The sequence below is a fragment of the Nelumbo nucifera genome, chromosome 1 (genome assembly GCF_055504915.1).
Source record: "Nelumbo nucifera cultivar China Antique chromosome 1, China Antique-T2T, whole genome shotgun sequence".
Taxonomy (NCBI): domain Eukaryota; kingdom Viridiplantae; phylum Streptophyta; class Magnoliopsida; order Proteales; family Nelumbonaceae; genus Nelumbo; species Nelumbo nucifera.
The window spans coordinates 81,892,598-81,911,195 of record NC_142649.1 but is presented as its reverse complement, the minus strand read 5'-3'; the positions used below and the strand labels follow the sequence as shown (position 1 = coordinate 81,911,195).

Here is an 18,598-nt window from a genome sequence, read left to right as displayed (position 1 = left end):
TATGTATATATGTATGTATGTATATATATGTATATGCACATACACATCAATATAATCGGGTCAAGCTAAAATTGGATAAGATTGGATTAAATTCCAAAAATTTAAAACCCTAAGTTTTGGGGTTAGGCCCAGCCCGTGTTAATTGCGGGCTAAAACGGTCCGGGCTCGATTTTGTTTTTTAAAGGTTCTTGTGAGCCTTTGGGACAGTTGCCTTTACTCCGTGAGCTCTCTCCAAAACTTTTCTGGCGTAACGACGGTTGCAAATTGTGCAGCGCGTTTCGTTTTAACGACCAACGGCAAGTCGCAACGTTGCCAAACGTGAAAAAATTGATTTCTTAAAAAAAAGAGGAGGAAAGAGAATGCTTCCTTCTTTTGGCGGTGGATGATAAGATGGGTCATGGGTGACGTGCTTTTAATATCTACCGTCAAAAGGAGCCAAAGTGAACTCGCCCAATCTGCACAACTTCACATTCTATTGTTGATTTGTTTCTCCAATCGCCCAGGCAACGCTGGAAGCTGAAGCCTGAAGGTTTCGAACTTCTGCTCTTCTACTTCGCCAAGTTCCCTCCTTTTTGGTTTTCCTTCTCGTCGTTGCTTCGGGCTCAAATCAGTTCCAGATGGAGATCGACGGTTTCGTATACGAAACCCTAGGCTCTCTATCAGCCTCAACCGTCCCATCAACCGACTTCTCCGGTCCCGACTCTCCCGAGCCCTACTCTGTATTCCGAACCCAGATAACTTCTTCCTCATTGAACTGCCATTCTCCTGAAACTGCTGCGCCTGACTACTTCTCTCTTGACGTCGAAGACGTCGACGCCGACGTTGTCGATGGGTCGAGGCAACCGACCGCCGCGACTCCTCCTGTTGCCACTCCTACCTCGTCTCGACCAGTGGATAGGACGTTGGAGGTCGGCTGGTTCCGAGCCAACAAGCGGTTCAGGAGCCCCATGATTCAGCTCCACAAAGGTAACGACATGTCCCCTTATATCAGATTCGTCTAAAAAGCTTATTAGAAATAGACAGTAGAAGTTTTAGCGTTGCTTGTAGTATTATTTTTGTTCTAGTTTATTTGCATTAATTATATACATAAACAAATGGTCCATGAACTATGGGAAACCATATTGCTATGTATGACACTGAACCTTAATGTGGAGAGAGTTGGGGGGTGGGGGGGGGAGTATGCCACATGCGAAATCTCTTCCATGTAGAGTTGGAACTTTTCTACATTTCATGGCATTAATGTGAATCCTGAGAATAAGATAATTCAAATTTCACATAAAAATGGAGAGAGATGGAAGGATACAATGGAGGTTCTGTCAACCAGAAACGACTCATGTAATTTACGATTCTACTTATTAATGTACCATTGTATGTGCTCATTGACCAGCTTGCATCAATGAGACAGTACTATGCACCCAATTGGTGTGGGAGCATGGGCGCCCTGGAACTACTATTTGTCTCATTTGATTTCCAGCTGAGGGAGTGGTTGGATGGTCAAAGGAACTTGCTTATCTGAAAGGAAGCCTATAGTTTTGAATAAATGCTAATTTACAGTAAAAAAGGCCATTACCCAATGCTGGTCTCAACTGGGTGCCTGGGTCTTGGGAGGGGTAGGCTGGATAGAGTTCTAACCCTTGGCATTTTTTTGGGCACAAAGTGTTTCGCTCTCGGATTCAAATCTGCATTTTCACACTTACCAGCTTGAGATTTTAACACAACACCAAGTAATGGCCCCTAAGTTTTGAATTTACAGCGTCTGTTGTTATTGGAGGTAAAGACAAGATACTATGCCAATGTTTTTGCCACCAATGTCTGCCCTAGTATAGGGTACTACTGCTTTTTTCAGTTCAACAGGAAGTTAGAAATCCATGACATATTGGCTCAGAACTAAGCATTTTTCTTTAGCATTTGTTTCTTGGTTGTTCATGTTTCTTTTTTACATTGTAAATTTACGAGGTGTATTATTGGCAGAGATACTTGATTTTTGTAGCTTTCTGTCACCAACCCCAGAGGAGCAAGCATCACGAAATACTGCTGTAGAGTGTGTTTTTGACGTCATTAAATATATATGGCCCCACTGTAAGGTATGCAGTATGAAATCTATCTTCAGAATCATCAATTAGAGTAAGGGAAGTTCATATCTAGGTACATGTAATTGTCGTTCTCGTTATTAACCATCATTATTGTTCATGCATTACTTTTTTCCATCTTCTGATTCATTAAACATTCTACATTTAGATTCACATAACCAATGCCATCAGCCCATCACATCTGTCAGATGTCAGTCAACTTCAATTGGTTTTCATTTTTTCTGTTGGCTTTTCCCAAGCTTTTTTGGGATTTTTTTTTGGTCTTGTACCAAGTCACCCTTTCAGTGGCACCATTGTTGTCACTTAAGTTCTAGTTACATAAAAGTTTTTCTAGCCACATAGACAAATTTTCTTTTGACTTTCAATGATATATATTTTGTAGGTTGAAGTGTTTGGGTCATTTAAGACAGGCCTCTATCTTCCAACTAGTGATATCGATGTAAGTATTTTTCTCTTTTTTATTAATGATGTATTTTCTCTCTCTTTTTTTTTTGCTTTTTTATCAATCTCTTTTTGTGGTTGTAATATGTTGGGACTTGGGGGTACTAACAATACAAGGAGTAGTAAAACAATTGACAATAGAAAAAACGGAATAAATACACAAACAGAGCACACATAGCACACACAAGGATTTATGTGGTTCAGCTTATAGCCTATGTCCACAGGCATTAGAGGAAAATAAATCCACCATCAGCAATAGAGATTTACAGTTATAATGTTTACAACCTCTCACCAATCCTTTACTCCCAATTAGGGGTGAGCATAATTTGGTTAAAACCGAACAAAAAATTTCGGTTTTGGTTTTTAGAATTGGAAAATCAGTTAACCAAATTAACCGAACTTTGGTATATAATATGTAATAAATAATAAATAATAAATAATATATATTATATGCTATAATATATATAATATTACATTATTAAAATTCAGTTTTAACTGAAATAACTGAAAACCGAACCGAAAATTTTGGTTTCGGTTTCGGAATTTTTGGTTTATTTGGTTCGTTTTTAACCAAACAAACCAAATGCTCACCCCTACTCCCAATATACCCACTGCTCTAGGTCCCCTGTCTCTTTCACACACTGTCTTGTTTTCTTTCTTGGACTCCAAGATACAAGATAACTTTTTATGCAAGATACATGGCTATTAATATGAGAAAAGACCTAATTGGAATGGTCCCTACAAGTTGTTAACTAACTGATCTTGCTCTTCATGTGAGATCACTACTATGAGTCTAGCGAGTCCTAGCTGCGAGATCAGCCTGCGATAACAGGGCCAGGCTACTACTAGTCTGGAGTCCTGCAAGATCCAGATGAGCTGTTAGATCCATCTTTCTACTAGGTCCACCTGTCTGCGAGATCCAATATGCTGCCACACTGGATACTAGTGATCTCTACTTGTCTCTGTGAGTCCATACTGTGGGGGGCTCTGCTCCCACACCCCAGGGGGTGGTAGTGGTGGGCTACAGGCTTGGCCAAGCCCTTCGATTCCACCATAGACCACTACGAAAATTTTCCTTAAACTTTTTCTCCACTTTGTTTGGGTCGGGTCATGGAGTGCGATCACACTTAGAATTCAAGACACCGACACAACATAATATTTAAGATTATTATTGAACCAACTGAGTGTACCTAAATGACTTATATTTTGATCACAAATGATGCTGGAGTGATAGATAAACCTGTTATAGAAATTTAGAGTGAGGTTTTGGTCAATTTAAGGGAAGAAATAGGGACTGCCACCAAGGCAAGATATAATTTAGATGGCTGAAATAGCCACATCAAGCACTTTCCAAAATATTTCCCACAGCAAGTTGCTGTAAGTGAACTGTTCCTAAAAATGCAAGATTAGAGTTCAAGTAAAGGGGAAAAAATTAATTGTGAAACTAGATTTAAGGGACTACTACAAGAATGGCAAAGAGATGTCACCATAATCCATGAAAGCATCAAAATAAGGGCTGCGAAGGTATCATTGAATGGTTGATAAAAAGGTGTCATTGAGTGGGTCATCCATCAGGAAGGAAGAAGTTTTTCAGAGTATGGACAGTAGGGGTTTGTCATTGTCTAGGGTTACAGATGAGCCCCTTTTTCAGAGTAGGAAGGAGGTAATATTTCAGTACTTCTATTCCTATTGGTACATCTTACAGATTATCCTCTTTTTTGGGTTAGTGCTACCTTTGGTACCATGTGTACCTTAAAAGCTTGTATTATCTCATTCTTTTTTCTTTCATTGGTTACTACACACTTTTGATTGTCATAAGTAACAAAAAGGGTTTTATCTAAATATCTAATTTAATGCAAGTATTGTTCAGGTTGTGATTTTGGAGTCCAAGGTCAAAACTCCACAAATTGGTTTAAAAGCTCTTTCTAGGGCCTTATCCCAGAGAGGTATTGCTAAACAAATACAGGTAAGTTATTTCTGATCACTAGTGGCATATTTAACATTGAAGACTATAATCTAATGTGATATTTCTCCATTTTTCAGGTGATAGCAAAGGCTCGTGTACCAATTATTAAGTTTGTGGAAAGGAAAAGTGGCATTTCATTTGATATTAGGTTCAAATTCTCTCCATTTTAAAGTTTTTGCAGATATGTTTTTTTAATTGATGTCATATCTTGCATGTCTTGATGTTGATGTGTTTTATTTTTACTATCTTCAACACCTCCGACCATTCTTTCTTTTGAATCTTACCATCTTACCATGCAGCTAAAGAAAACATGTTTGTCTTTGTACCTATTGAAGGCTTGGGATTTTTTTTTTTTTTTTTGATGGGTAGCAGAACTGAATTTTATTAATTAACTGAAGTGTAAGTGCGTCAAGACAGAAAGACCCAATTGGCCCCAGTACAATTATTAATCTCTTGATACCCTTGTTTTGCTAGTTCATCTGCCAACCCATTGGCAGCCCTTGGGCTTGGAGTCCATTTCACTTGTGCTTGCAGGTCCTCTATTAATATTTTTAGCTCTCTGAAGACATATCTATAGCTCCAAGCTACCTTCTGCTCATCCTTTAACCACACAATGACTTTTCTTGAAGGCTTGGCAGATTAGTGATCTAATTTCTCAAAAGTAGGTGCATCGTCACCCTTAAATATTGATTCATGATCCAAGGGCAAGTGCAAGTGCTCCCCTTCACTGTGGATTGCAAAATTTGACTGTGTGCATCCACGAGTCTAAATGCACATTCTGGTTATGCATCAAACTTTGTTGTACAATCAGAAGTGGTGATCTTCAAGCAACTAAAGTAACAATCTTGGGTGAGTGCCCTTTTGAATCTTGGTATTTGAAGTAGTGAATGAAAATTGTCGTTAAGGGTGCAAGCCAGGTGTGCTTGGCTTGGTTTTAACTCAACCCAGGTCCAGCCCTAAGAATTGGAACGCCCAAGCTCGAGGTCAGCCTGAACTATCCAACTTGAGCCTCACCCGCACTAAAATTTGATGCACCCAAGTTGGGCTCAGGTTGGTCAATCAGCCCAAACTAAAAATTGATATACACCTATGCATGCATGCATTAATGCATATATGTAAGTTTTATTAAAAAATGCATATATTCTTGTGTGCATGCAAATATGTGTCTATATATGCATATTGATGAAGATCAAAAGTCACTGTATGGGCTCGGAGGCAGCCCAAAGGTTGGTAGAATACCTGCAAGAGAAGGAAGTCAGAGGGCATAGGGTGATATCTCGGGCTTGTTACTTCAATGAGCAAGTTAGTAAGGGCCGAGTTGTAGTTAGCAGTAATTAATGAAGCCAAAAAGTGTATAATGAATGCTCAACTAACCTTTATATAGATTGAGGGCACTTGTGCCAAACAAAACATGTTGGAGAGGTGCTGGACACCTTGCTATGGGCCAGGATGGTGGTGAAGACATAACACCTGGACGAGTTGTGGGACACATTCAGGTGGTTCATTGCCATGTTGTTTGCGCATGGAGGAAGCCTGAGGCCCACTAATTGACAAGATGGGCGGATGTGGCGATGGCACTGCCAGGTGGTCGTTCCCGCGTACACATGGTGAGGCTTGGGTGTATTTCTTCTAGTGCAGCTCACATTGGTGAAGTGTGCTTTCTTATGCATACAATTGGACTTGTAAGCCGAGCTACCCTTTTACCCTTAGTGACACGATAGTTTAACCAAAGCAGAGGCTGGGTTACTTGGGGTGAGCCACGTTAGTTTGAGATGAACCTTGGGTGCCCGAGATGAGTAGGGGTGTCAACGATATTCGAAAAACTGATTTTGAATTCGAGATTCGATATAATCGAATTGAATTTGGATAATTCGAATATTGTAATCGGTTGAATTCAGATATCCTATTCATACCGATTAGCTAATCGGATTCAAATTTGGATATGACCTATTCAATTCGATAAATATTTGAGTTCGACTGATTATTTAATTCTTATATATAATATATAAAATATTCAAATATTTTATATAATTTATATAATAATTAATTATATAAATAATTTATATATTTATGTACTTTATATAAATAAAATATTTATTTTATATATTTTTTGATTACCAAAAATAATTAATTGGTTGAATTCGAATCGAATCAAACATTCAAATATTTAATCGAATTCAAATTCGAATTTATTAAAATTAATTTTGAAAGGTAAGGTGAATTTATTAAAATTAATTTTGAAAGGTAAGGTAAATTTATTAAAATTTGAATATGAATTTTCAATGTCCGTTAGATATCGAATTGAATTCAGATATTGGGTTTTCTAATCGGATTCAAATTCGATCCATTTACACCCCTAGAGATGAGCTCTGTTGGTTCGAGGTGGCACCGGTTGATTGAGGTGAGCACTTGTAGCAGGAGGTAGCTGCCATGTGTTTGGAGTTTACTAGAGGCTACTTCTACCCCCATCACATATATACATGGATATAATCAGGTTGGGCTACCTAAGGGCTAGACCTGAAGCCAACCTTAAAAGTTGAAAAACCCGAACTTTTGGGCCTAAGCCCAATCCGAGGACCGAAAATCCAAGCCTATCCTGTGTAAAGTTGTGTGCTAAGTTGGTCTGGGCTCGGGTTGGGCCTGTCCAAGTTGCACCCCTAACTGTTGTGCATTAGTTTGGTATTATGTAAGTGGCATTGTACAAATGATTTTAAGTCTCGATATATTTCTTTTCCTAATATTTTTTCTTATATTTATAGAATTTTAGTAAATAAGTTTATGTAACTCTTGGACACAATGCCTAACAGACAAGGTTGAATCCATGGCTAATTTTGTCATGCAATGTTTCTTTTCATTGGTTCTACCATGTCTATATATCTCTAGGTGTGTGTGTGTGTGTTAAAATTTGAACATTAAAATTTAAATTATTTAGTTCTTCAATGAACAATTTAATTGTTAGTAGTACTACAACAAATCAATTAATCAGTAAAAGTTATTTGAATTCTTCTTCCAATATATTGTATTTTCATTATAAGATTCCCATAATTGATGCTTATTGCCATGAGGGTTCATTCGGTTACAAAGACAAGTTGTGAAAATGTGGAATATTTGCCAGATTAAAAAAAAAGGACTCTGATTGGAGAATATCAATATGGCCAACAATTTCTAAGTTTGTTGGATGTGCCCATAAAAAATGAAAATGTTGGGGACCAAAGCGGAAAAAAGATGGGGGGCAATATTTTATTCTAGTAATCTAGTTTGCATCATTCCTCGGTTTTCTGTGAGCTTACACTTTCTGGTTAATTGGTACCAAACCAAACGAGGTGGCTCATCAGTCTTTGCCATGGCAAGCATGTATAAGGGTACCACCTAGATTGCCCGTTCCTTTTCTTTGGGCTTGGTTATGTTAGGTGTGGGTGGGTCAAACCCTTCTAGTTGAACAAGTGTCTGGATGCCGATGACCATGTCTTATCCCTCTACTCCATCTAATGTTATTTATTGAATCCTCTTCAATGGATAAAGTGGTAAGACGATGTTGTCTTGCAATCCATAAGCCTCCCAAGCAGTGCTTTAAAAGCCTTGCCTAGGTGCATAGGTGAGGCGCATTATAAGGAATGTGCCTCATCTGAAGGCTCTAAACCAAGGTGCAGCCCCTTTCAAAAGGCATGCCCTTGGTGTGCCTTGCGCCTCATCCCTGGTGTGATACTTTTTTAAATGTATCTTTGTTATTTTAGTAGATTCTTATGTCTTTTACACCAACTAGCTCATTGTAGTGGAGACTTGGGATCAAATCACACTGTCACCAGGGTTGGGGAGGGTTGTAGGTATGGGCCATGGGGGATGGGCTACCTCCCGTTAAGTAGCACCATGAATCCAAAAACAGGGCCTTTCAAATACATGAAACCTTGGTTCTTTCACATGGATCTCAAACATCAAAATTTTCAATAAAGAAGCAACACAAATGCAACCAATGTATGATCCCGCATTGATTTGTTACAGAAGTTATATAATATAAGGTTGAGTGGGGAAGGGAGGACAGGAGAATGTGAACCTTGGTGGGGGGTCTGGGCATTGGAAATGTTAAGTTGAAGAACTTGGCCTTGTTGAGTTAATGTCTTTGAAGATTTCCTAAAGAAAATGAGAGGCTGTGGACTAGAGTTATTTCCAGTATCCATGGGCTTTCAAACAACGGTTGGGATGCAGGCTGCTTACATAGAGCTACTCTGGCTGCTCCTTGGAAGGATATCCATGACAATCTTCCTGTGTTCGTCAATCACATAAGATATGATTTGGCTTTGGGTCAGAAAATTAGATTTTGGGAGGATATGTGGGTAGGGGAAGGCCCCCTTTTGGTGGTTTTTCCTTCTCTCTTTGAGCTTTCTAGTTTCAAAGGCAAACCTATTTGTGATTTTATCAGTTCTTCCTCATCCCTTTCATACCTGAGTTGGAATCTTGGCTTCACTAGAAATCTGAGAGAATCTAAAATTTCCAATGTCTCAGCTTTGCTTCTTCTGTTGAGTTCAGTATGTTTGGGGGAGGGTGGTTCAGATTCTAGAGTGTGGACCCTTTGTCAGTCGGGCTCTTTTTCCTGTAAGTCCTTTTTGAATTCTCTTATCTCCACCACCCCCTCTCCTTATTTCCCTGTTAAGGAGATATGGTCTCAGCCCACCCCTCCAAAAGTCAGTGCTTTTTGTTGGGAAGTGTTTCATGGCTCCATTAACACCTGTGATTTGCTTCAGAGGAAAAGAACAAATTGGTGTTTGTCCCCAAGTTGGTGCTCTTTATGTAAGTTGTATGATGAGACTGCCTTTCATCTTTTGATGGTAGTTGCATGGGCAATCCTGGACCGTCGGGTATTGGCGGGGTAATTAGGGAAGAAAATGGAAACATTCTAGCTTTGTACTCAGGTCCTATTCAGCATGGAGATGTGGTGAGATCAGAATTATTGGCAGCAGTCTATGGAGTAGAGAAAGCTAAAGAAATGGGGATTACTAAGCTGATTATTGAAGGTGATTCAAAAGTAGTTGTGGGCTGGTTGAAAAAAGGGGAAGGAATCATATGGAAGTAAAGGAATGAACTCAGGATATTCAAGCAGATTTCTAAAGATATGATGGTCCAAATAAGGTGGATAAGGAGGGGTCTGCAAAAAGTTTGGCTGATGGTCTGGCAAGGCAAGGAACTCAAAGACAATCTATGTTCTGGCAATTCTGTAAATAGTGAATAGTTTCTGGGTGGGCTTTGTTTTTGTGCCCACAACTCTTTGTTGTATCTCTATTTTTTAATCTAATGAATCAATTTTGTGTTGCTGATAAAAAAAAAAGAAAAAGAATGTGAGCCTTGGAGAAGTCAGGCAAGTTTACTGTTGAATCATTTTATAGCAGCTTAGCAAGGGGTGGAATCTTTGATTTTCCAAGTTCAAGAATTTGGAACAAGAGTGTTCCATCCAAATTGTCATATTTTGTTTGGACTGCAGTTTTGAACAAAACTTTAACTAGAGACAACTTGATTAGAAGGGGAGTAAAAGTGAATGCTGGTTTGGGCTGTGTTCTGTTCAGCAGAAATGTGGAAATAGCTGATCACATATTGCTACATTGCAATTTTCTTATAGGATATGGACAAACCTTCTGAATTTGTTTGGGGTGAAGTTGTGCTTCCTGGAAGATATTAAGTGTTTTCTAGGAGCATGGGATTTAAAAGGTTTGAGTAAGGGTGGTAAAATGGCATGGAGTGTCAGGCAACAGTATGGTGGGTAGTGTGTGTGTGGGGGGGGGGGGGAGAGAAATGCTTGAATATTTAAAGGAAAACAAGGTGCAGTCGTGGATGGCAGACCATAAATTATTTAAAGGAACAAATGCTTTTTTAGTTTGGGGAAATCTTTTTGTAAATTCATAGCATTGAGGGTTTTGTTGTATGGGCTTATTATATGATCATGTATTCTTTGTAAAGAACCTCACTGTATAGGGGTAATCTTCTGTATACTTTGAGTTTTTGGAAAGGATTACTTTACCTTGCAGTTCAAAAAAAGAAAAAAAGAAAAAAAGAAAACTGTGGCTAAAATCACAAACCAACCCTTTATGTATACAGGGCAAAAATTCTACTCCAGACCACCACATCTACTTGTTTGGGCTTTGCCTCTGGGGGCCTTTATGAATGCAAAGGGCCTTATCTCCTAGGATTAGTAATAGAAGATGTTTAACACTACACTAACTACACAAAGTAATGCTACTAGGAGATGAATAAACAGCTGAAAGTTTCAAATGCTTGAATTGTTGAGTGCTTGAAGCACTTTTGTATGATTCACATACATTTTCTTTCACTTCCACATTTTCACTTTGAAGCTTGAATATGTTTTATATGCTATACGTATATATTTTAATTTGAGCCGATATTCTTTTAAAAACATTTAATTCCTTTTAATGTTTAGGTTTTATTTTTTTTTAAATGTTCTATTTTTTATTTTTAAATTTGTGCCCTGCTTTGAAAAGGCATATACTTCACCTTTCACTTTGCATCTCAAGCGCTAGGAGTCCCTTGCACTTTTCTACCACCCTAGGCTTTTAAAACCCTGCAATCAAGAAAATAGAAACTTCTACTTTTGTTGAATCAACAATACCAATGGGTCCACTAAATAGAAACTTCTGCAGTCAAGAGAGTAGAAACTTGTTGCTGATAAAAAATAAGAGAGTAGAAACTTATGCTATTACCTTTGCAACAAGCAATAGTCCCTAATTGCATCATAGTCTCCATATATTGTGGAAATTGTATTGAAATTTGAAACTAAAAACATCCATGTGGCGAGAGCTGGGTGGACCGTCTGAAAGGTCAAGTTGACCAGGCGTTTATGGAAACTGAAAAGTTGGGCAATAGATTAAAGGAGAACTCTTGGCCATTTAAGGGAGATTTTTTGAAAAAATGCGAATGGGATCCAACGACCCAAAAGAAATCCTATGCTGAGATGCTGCAATCGAAAAATGGGCCACCTTGCACTCAATTTACAAAGACAAATGAAAAGTCGGTCTCGGGTCTACATAACCCGATCTAGAAGTTTAATTTGGGCCAAGATTTTCAAGTTGGGTCACGTGACCCTTTTAAAAGTCATGTGCATAGGTCCCTTGCGCCGATGGGGGATGATGATTGTGGTCTATCATCGTCCCCAAGTGCGCCTATCCGCTCGACTCGTTCCCAAACAGGAATGGTGATCAGAAACCCCCCTCCTCTTCCTCCGGCTGCGAGAAAGACTTCGGCGATTGGGTTGAAGCTGCAATGGAGGCCGGTGACTGAAGATAACTCCACGACGCCTGAGAAGCCGAACCCTTGCTACAATAGGGTCTTGCAAGGAGACTCTTAAGATGACTCAGATTGAGAGGCGCTAAGAGATGTGGAAGAAGACGATGGTGATCTGATGTCAAGTATTGGTAGCATCAACTCGACAAAGACCTGCAAATTTTTAGGCTTTGAAGCTTTCGAAACTGAACTGCTCTTCTCTAAAGATGCTGGTACAGAGATTATGGAGATATGGGATTCGGGGGTTGGTAACCTTACTGCAGAAAGTGGAAGGCCTACAGGAGATTTACAGAGAGAGAAGAAAATAGATACAAATCAAGAACAAAGACAGGACGACAGTTTTGTGGAGACGGGTATCCATTGCAAATCGACTTTGGAACCACTTAAGGAACAACTCCCCCAAGCTGCACAGGTGGACACTACCTGAACCCGAACCATCTGGGTTTGTCTTTGGAGTAATTGGTGAAAACTAGATTCAAGATCAGGGAGTCTCTTCTCCCCTCCTCTCAATCCAGTTCTTTCTTTGCCCCCACTTTACTATCAAAACTCATTTGATTTTGATCCTTGTAGTAACCTTCAACCTTTGGATTTTGCAGTTCCAGCTGTTGAAACGTCACCGGTGGTGGATAATAACCCATGTGCAATAGAAAAAGGAGGGGGAGGTGGAAAAGACAATGTGGAGAAATTGTTTATCGTGATGGATTTGGAAAAGGATGATGGGGGAAATGAAGTTATTGTAGGTATCCAAGAGAAGGAAAAGGAAGACTGTCGTTTAGATGAGGGAGAAGAAGGCTGTAGAGAGATACTCAAAGTAAAAGGAGAGGAACAAAAAGAAGCCAAAAGGAAGTTCACCAAAGGAAAGGTCTATCTTAGAAAGGGGGTAGAAGATGATAAAAAAAGAAAGAGAAGAATGAATGAGGTGGAAAGGCTAGCCTATGGTGTGTCCTATGAGAAGACTGTAAATAGGAAAAGGGAGAAGAAAAGAGGAGAATAAAAGAGGAGAATAGGATTTGGGATTGAGTTAGGGTCAAGGAAAAAAGGGTGGAATGAAAGTGCTTTGGTGGAATGTAAGAGGTTTAGGAAGTGCAAAGAAAAGGAGAATCATCAGGAATGTGATAAGAGAAAGGAGAGACTGGTTATAGTCATGTTATAGGGTCAAGGAAAAAAGGGTGGAATGAAAGTGCTTTGGTGGAATGTAAGAGGTTTAGGAAGTGCAAAGAAAAGGAGAATCATCAGGAATGTGATAAGAGAAAGGAGAGACTGGTTATAGTCATGTTATAGGAGACAAAGCTTTCAGACTTGGACAGAAGGTGGATAAGAAGTATATGGAGTTGCAGGGGTTTAAGTTGGTCTTTTGCCTTGCCGTGGGGTGCCTCGGGTGGAATCCTTACAATGTGGAATAATGAGGAAGTTGACTGTCAGGAGGAACTAATAGGACAATACTCAATATCAATAAAAGCCAAGAGGATGAGTGATGGAAGGGAGTGGGTGTTGACTAATGTGTATGGGCCGAATTCATATAGAGAGAGGAACTCATTCTGGGAAGAGCTAGCTACAGTCAGAGGCATATGGGAGGATCCGTGGTGTTTGGGTGGGGATTTCAATGTAATAAGATATACAAATGAGACAAACAACCCCAACCAACCCTTAACATCTAGCATGAAACACTTCAATTCCTTGATTGAGTCCCTAGAACTAAAAGAGCCTACCTTGTTACAAGCCCCTTTCACCTGGTCAAATCTCCAAGAAAATCAAGTGTGCTCAAAACTGGATAGATTGCTGTTCTCCATTGATTGGGAAGAGTTGTGGGGCACTTTGACACTAAAAGCCCTACCTAGAGTGACTTTTGATCATTGCCCTTTAAGCCTTTACCAAGAAAATCTTATTGGTGGTCCCACACCTTTTAGATTTGAAAACATGTGGCTAGAAGTTCTAAACTTTTTGCAAAAGGTAAAAGGATAGTGGTCAGAAGATGGGATAAGGGCTAGAAATAAAGTGGTGAGATTCTCTAAGAAATTGAAAAGATTGAAGGAAAAGGTCAAGGAGTGGAACAAAGAAGAATTTGGAAAAGTTAAGGTCATAAAGGAGGAATTAGCTAGGAAAATAGAGGAAGTGGACCAAAAGGAGGCCTGAAAAGAGTGTTGGGTGGAGGATAGAATAGAAAGATGGAACTTAAAAGTGCAATTGGAAGTGATTCTAAGAAAACAAGAGATTTCTTGGAGGCAAAAATCTAGATGTAAATGGCTTCTGGAAGGGGATGGAAATACCAGTTTTTTCCACTCTCTAGCAAACGGGAGAAGACAGAAGAACCAAATTTCCAATGTAGAGGTGGATGGAAGAGTGATAACTGCAAAAGAGGAAATTGAAAGCTGCTTTGTGGATCACTTTAAGTCAATCCTAGCATCCTCTGATGAAAACATGGCAGAATTGGGAGATTTACAGTGGGACAGAGTGCCAAAATCCGAAGTTAACCTCCTAGAAAGAGCCTTCACTATTGAGGAGATACATGTAGCAATATTCTTGATGGATAGATCTAAACCACTGGGGCTGGATGGATTTTCAATGGCTTTCTATTAGAATTGTTGGGAAATTTTGAAAGATGAATTAATGGATGTATTTGTGGAGTTCTATCAAGAAGGAAAATTATCGCCTGGAGCAAATGCAACTTTTATTGCTTTAGTGCCAAAAAAGGAGGCCAAAACCCCCAAGGATTACAGACTGATAAGTCTAGTGGGTAGCTTGTATAAAATCGTTGTTAAAGTCCTGGCTGGTAGGTTGAAGACTGTACTGCCCTATATTATCTCTTAGAACCAAGGAGCTTTTGTAGAGGGGAGACAAATTGTGGATCAAATTTTAGTGGCAAATGAGTGTGTAGCAGCTAAGAGAAAACAAGGTGGTAAAGGTTTGATTTGTAAATTGGACCTTGAAAAAGCTTATGATATGGTGGATTGGTCCTTCCTGTTGGATTTAATGGAAAAGATGGGGTTGGGTGAAAGATGGAGGATGTGGATTAAAGAATGTATTAGCTCAACACATTTTTCTATTATGATGAATGGGGTGGCAAAGGATTTCTTCCAGGCTAAAAGAGGACTAAGACGGTGATCCCTTATCTCCATTCTTATTCACCTTTGTGGCTGAGGTTTTGAGTAGACAGATCACCAAGGCTGATCAAGAAAACCGGTTTAAAGGTTGGAGGATGGGTGGATCAGAAGTGGTGGTGTCTCATTTGCAATTTGCTGATGACATAATTATTTTCTGTAAAAGCTGTAATGAAGCCAGTTTAAGGAATCTGAAAAGATTGGTGGATGAATTTCAGCAGGCCTCCAAATTGAAAGTCAATTGGAGAAAAAGTTGTGTAGCCGGAATCAACATTGAAGGGGGTAACATCCAAGCCATGGCAAATTTGCTAGGTTGTGAAGTGAAAAATTGGCCTCTAGAATACTTAGGTATGCCCTTGGGTGGGAATCTGAAAGGTGAAAGCTTCTAAAAACCGGTGGTAGAGAGGTTCATGAAGAAGTTGGCAATGTGGAAGATAAATTTTATTTCCTTGGGGGGAAGAATCACCTTGATAAAATCAACCCTTGCAAACCTTCCCACTTATTTCCTTTCCACCTTTAAGATACCGGTGAAAATAGCTAGGAAATTGGAGATGATTATGAGGGACGTTTTGTGGGAACCAGGTGAAGAAAAGAAAGATCATTTAGTGAAATGGGAGCAAGTTTGTTACCCTAAGGACCAGGGTGGATTAGGCATAGGGAACCTAATAAAGAGAAACAAGGCCCTTCTAGGGAAATGGCTGTGGAGATTCCCTTGTGAGGAAGAAAGGTTGTGGCACAGGGTCATTAAAAGCTTACATGGTGAAATAGATAATGGCTGGGATGCAAAATTAGCCCCCAATGCAGCTCCATCCTCTCCCTAGAAGGCAATCTTTGAGGTATATCCAACTTTTCTTCAATTTTTCAGGTTTGATGTTGGTTGTGGCAACAAAGTTTTATTCTGGGTAGACCTTTGGGTTGGGGATGTGCCTCTTATGTTCAGTTTCCCAGACCTCTACTCTTTATCAAACTATAAAAACAAACCTATTGCTAGGTTTGGTGTGCTTTCAGAATCAGGGATCTCTTGGGTTTTTGGTTTTAGAAGAGGATTGAGGGAAAATGAGTGTGAGTCTCTAGTGCTATTGATTTCAACACTTGCGAGGGTCTACTTGGACCAATCTATAGCTGATTGTAGAGTGTGGTCCCCAACTTCTGATGGTTTATTTTTCTGTGCATCTTTCTTTGGTTTGCTCACTCGTATTAATCATATGGGGGTGAACTTCCCAGTGAGAAATTTGGACTAAACCGATCCCTCCAAAAGTACAAGCTTTCTGTTGGGAAGTGTTCCTAGGGAAGGTAAACACGTGATGTGCTATAGAAAAGGAGGCCAAACAAATTGCCTCTCTCTCATGTGTGTGTCCTTTGTTTGGGATGTGGTGAAACTCTAACCCACTTACTATTATCCAGCTCTTTTGCTTCTGGTATTTTGGAATGTTGTTTGTTCTCTCTTTGGATGCAAATGGGCTCCTCCACAGGATGTGGTAAGTCTATTCAGCCCCTCTTTCCTGTGTCAACAGAAGAAAAGGGGAAAATGCATATGGAAGGCAGTGAGAGCAGCTACAGTATGGACTATATGAGAGGAAAGAAACCTAAGAATCTTTTCAGGAAAAAAGCAAAACTATGGAGGAAGTTATTGAACCCATAAAAATCAGAACTGCACATTGGGTGAAGACCATGGAGATATTCAGAAACTACTCCACGAATGAGATACTAAGAAATTGGGCTGAAATAGCACAAACAGATGTACCCAAAGTTTTTGTAAGCATGGAATGGAAGCCACCAGCATGGAACAAACTAAAACTGAATTTTGATGGGAGTTCTCTTGGCAACCCTGGAAGGGCAGGCATTGGGTGTCTGTTTAGGAATTATCTGGGTGTGGTGGTGGCACTCTACTCTGGACCAATAGGTTATGGTGACTCAATACAGGCTGAATCTCTAGCCCTACTTCAATGTCTAAAGATGGCTGAGCAAACAGTAACAACAGACTTAGAAATTGAAGGAGACTCTCTATTGGTCATCTCTTGGGCCAAAAACATCACATCAGCGCCTTGGAAGCTCAAGTTTATTTTCAGAGAAATTGACACACTTCCAAGGAAGTTCAACTCTCAATTTGGTTGGATTAAAAGGGATGCAAATGGGATGGCGGATACCCTAGCAAAACAAGGGGCAAATAGATATTCATTGTATTGGGCAGAATTGTAACTTATTGCTGGAGATTGCAATTTATTCCTATGCAATCTTTAGCTATTGTATCTTAATTTCTCTGCTATTAATGAAAGATTTTTACTGGTAAAAAAAGCTATTTTATATATTATTGTAAACTATTAGGAAGCTGCATTTCCGTTAATTTATGCTTTAGCATTTGTCTTTGGCAGCTTTGATGTAGAAAATGGACCAAAAGCAGCAGAGTTTATTAAGGTATTGGGTTCTGTTCCTTTCTTGCCAAAACTTTATTTATTTGTCATTTAGCATCATTAGTCATTACTTGTTTAAACGTTTAATAGGTAGCAATTATACATTCTATTTGGTAATATGAGAGCAAATTATTAGATACAATACATCCTAGTAATAACTAGGCTAATGTTTTTGATATTACTTCTAAGAAAGTGAAGTTTAACACTTCATTTGAAACATTGGAGATGCGAGATTTTTCTCCAATCTCTGCATCAATGAAATCATTATTTACTTTTGCTGCTAAAAATATATGAAATTGTTGACTTCGCGGCTTGCTTCAGCAATCCTTACCAATACTTGTATATTACTGGCCCAATTTCTTTGTATACTGGCAGCATTGTTTTGAAAATGGTAATCGTATTGTAAATCATAGATAAGGTTGAATAAATCAAATCATGAATCATATCATAAACCATATGATAATTTCTGTTTTGTAGTAATCTATCAAAATTAAAAATTATATGCTAAAATCCTAAATATATATTGACTTTTTACAAAAACAAGTAACAGAATTTGTTTGATAGAACTGTGAAGAATCAAAGTCCATGTACAATAAGGAACTGCACATTGGGAATTTACAAAAAGATTTAAACAGATATTGCCTTTCCAATTCTCACAAAAACAAGTTGTCAAAGTTAAAAAAATGTATTGCATGGTCTTCCTTTAAACAACTTATGCATGGCTGCCCATGAAAAAAAACATCCCTATGATTTTCTTAACTACCATAGCTTCCTCACTACTATTGCTTTCAAATATATGAGCATTCCTCTTTCACCAAATAGTCCAACAGATTGGCTTGTACCATCTTCTAAAAAAAGCCCCTATCTGCCAGGAACTCTTTTGTTGTTTCTGGAAAGAAAGTTTGTACCCCAAATAAGGCTAACACCTTTGTCCACACCTTAGCAGCAAAACTGCAATGAAGGAAGAGGTGGTCAACTGTCTTTATACAGCTATCACAGAAAATACAGTTTGGTTATTCACCACTGCCCCTTGCTCCAATAAATTATCTATGTTTATGGCATCTATTTTGCACGGCCACCAGCAGAAGTGATACTTTTCATGGGATCACAGAGTACCATATCATTGACCATGGAAATGTGCTATTGCCCTTCTGTAACGGACCCCTATAAAATGACCTTACTGAGAAGTGTACAGTAATATGTTTTTGTGAGGTGGATTTCTCAGCCACCTAAATAGGGATGCTTGGCATCTCTGTAAAATTTTTATTTCTTTATATTGGTAAATCATAGTTTTTCATAAAAAATCAG

General features: G+C 39.0%; 1 protein-coding gene across 1 annotated transcript in view; it reads left to right on the top strand.

Annotated features, from left to right (window-relative positions):
* The first annotated feature begins 208 nt into the window (after nt 1-208).
* The window catches only part of LOC104587135 (Nucleotidyltransferase family protein), a 31,681-nt gene continuing 13,291 nt past the window's right edge, over nt 209-18,598 (top strand). Inside the window, exons 1-6 of the mRNA XM_010244608.3 lie at nt 209-966; nt 1,972-2,084; nt 2,473-2,529; nt 4,402-4,497; nt 4,575-4,645; nt 17,252-17,294. Coding sequence (XP_010242910.1) covers nt 618-966; nt 1,972-2,084; nt 2,473-2,529; nt 4,402-4,497; nt 4,575-4,645; nt 17,252-17,294 — 729 coding nt within the window. The 5' untranslated portion in view covers nt 209-617. The remainder of the gene's footprint in view (nt 967-1,971; nt 2,085-2,472; nt 2,530-4,401; nt 4,498-4,574; nt 4,646-17,251; nt 17,295-18,598) is intronic.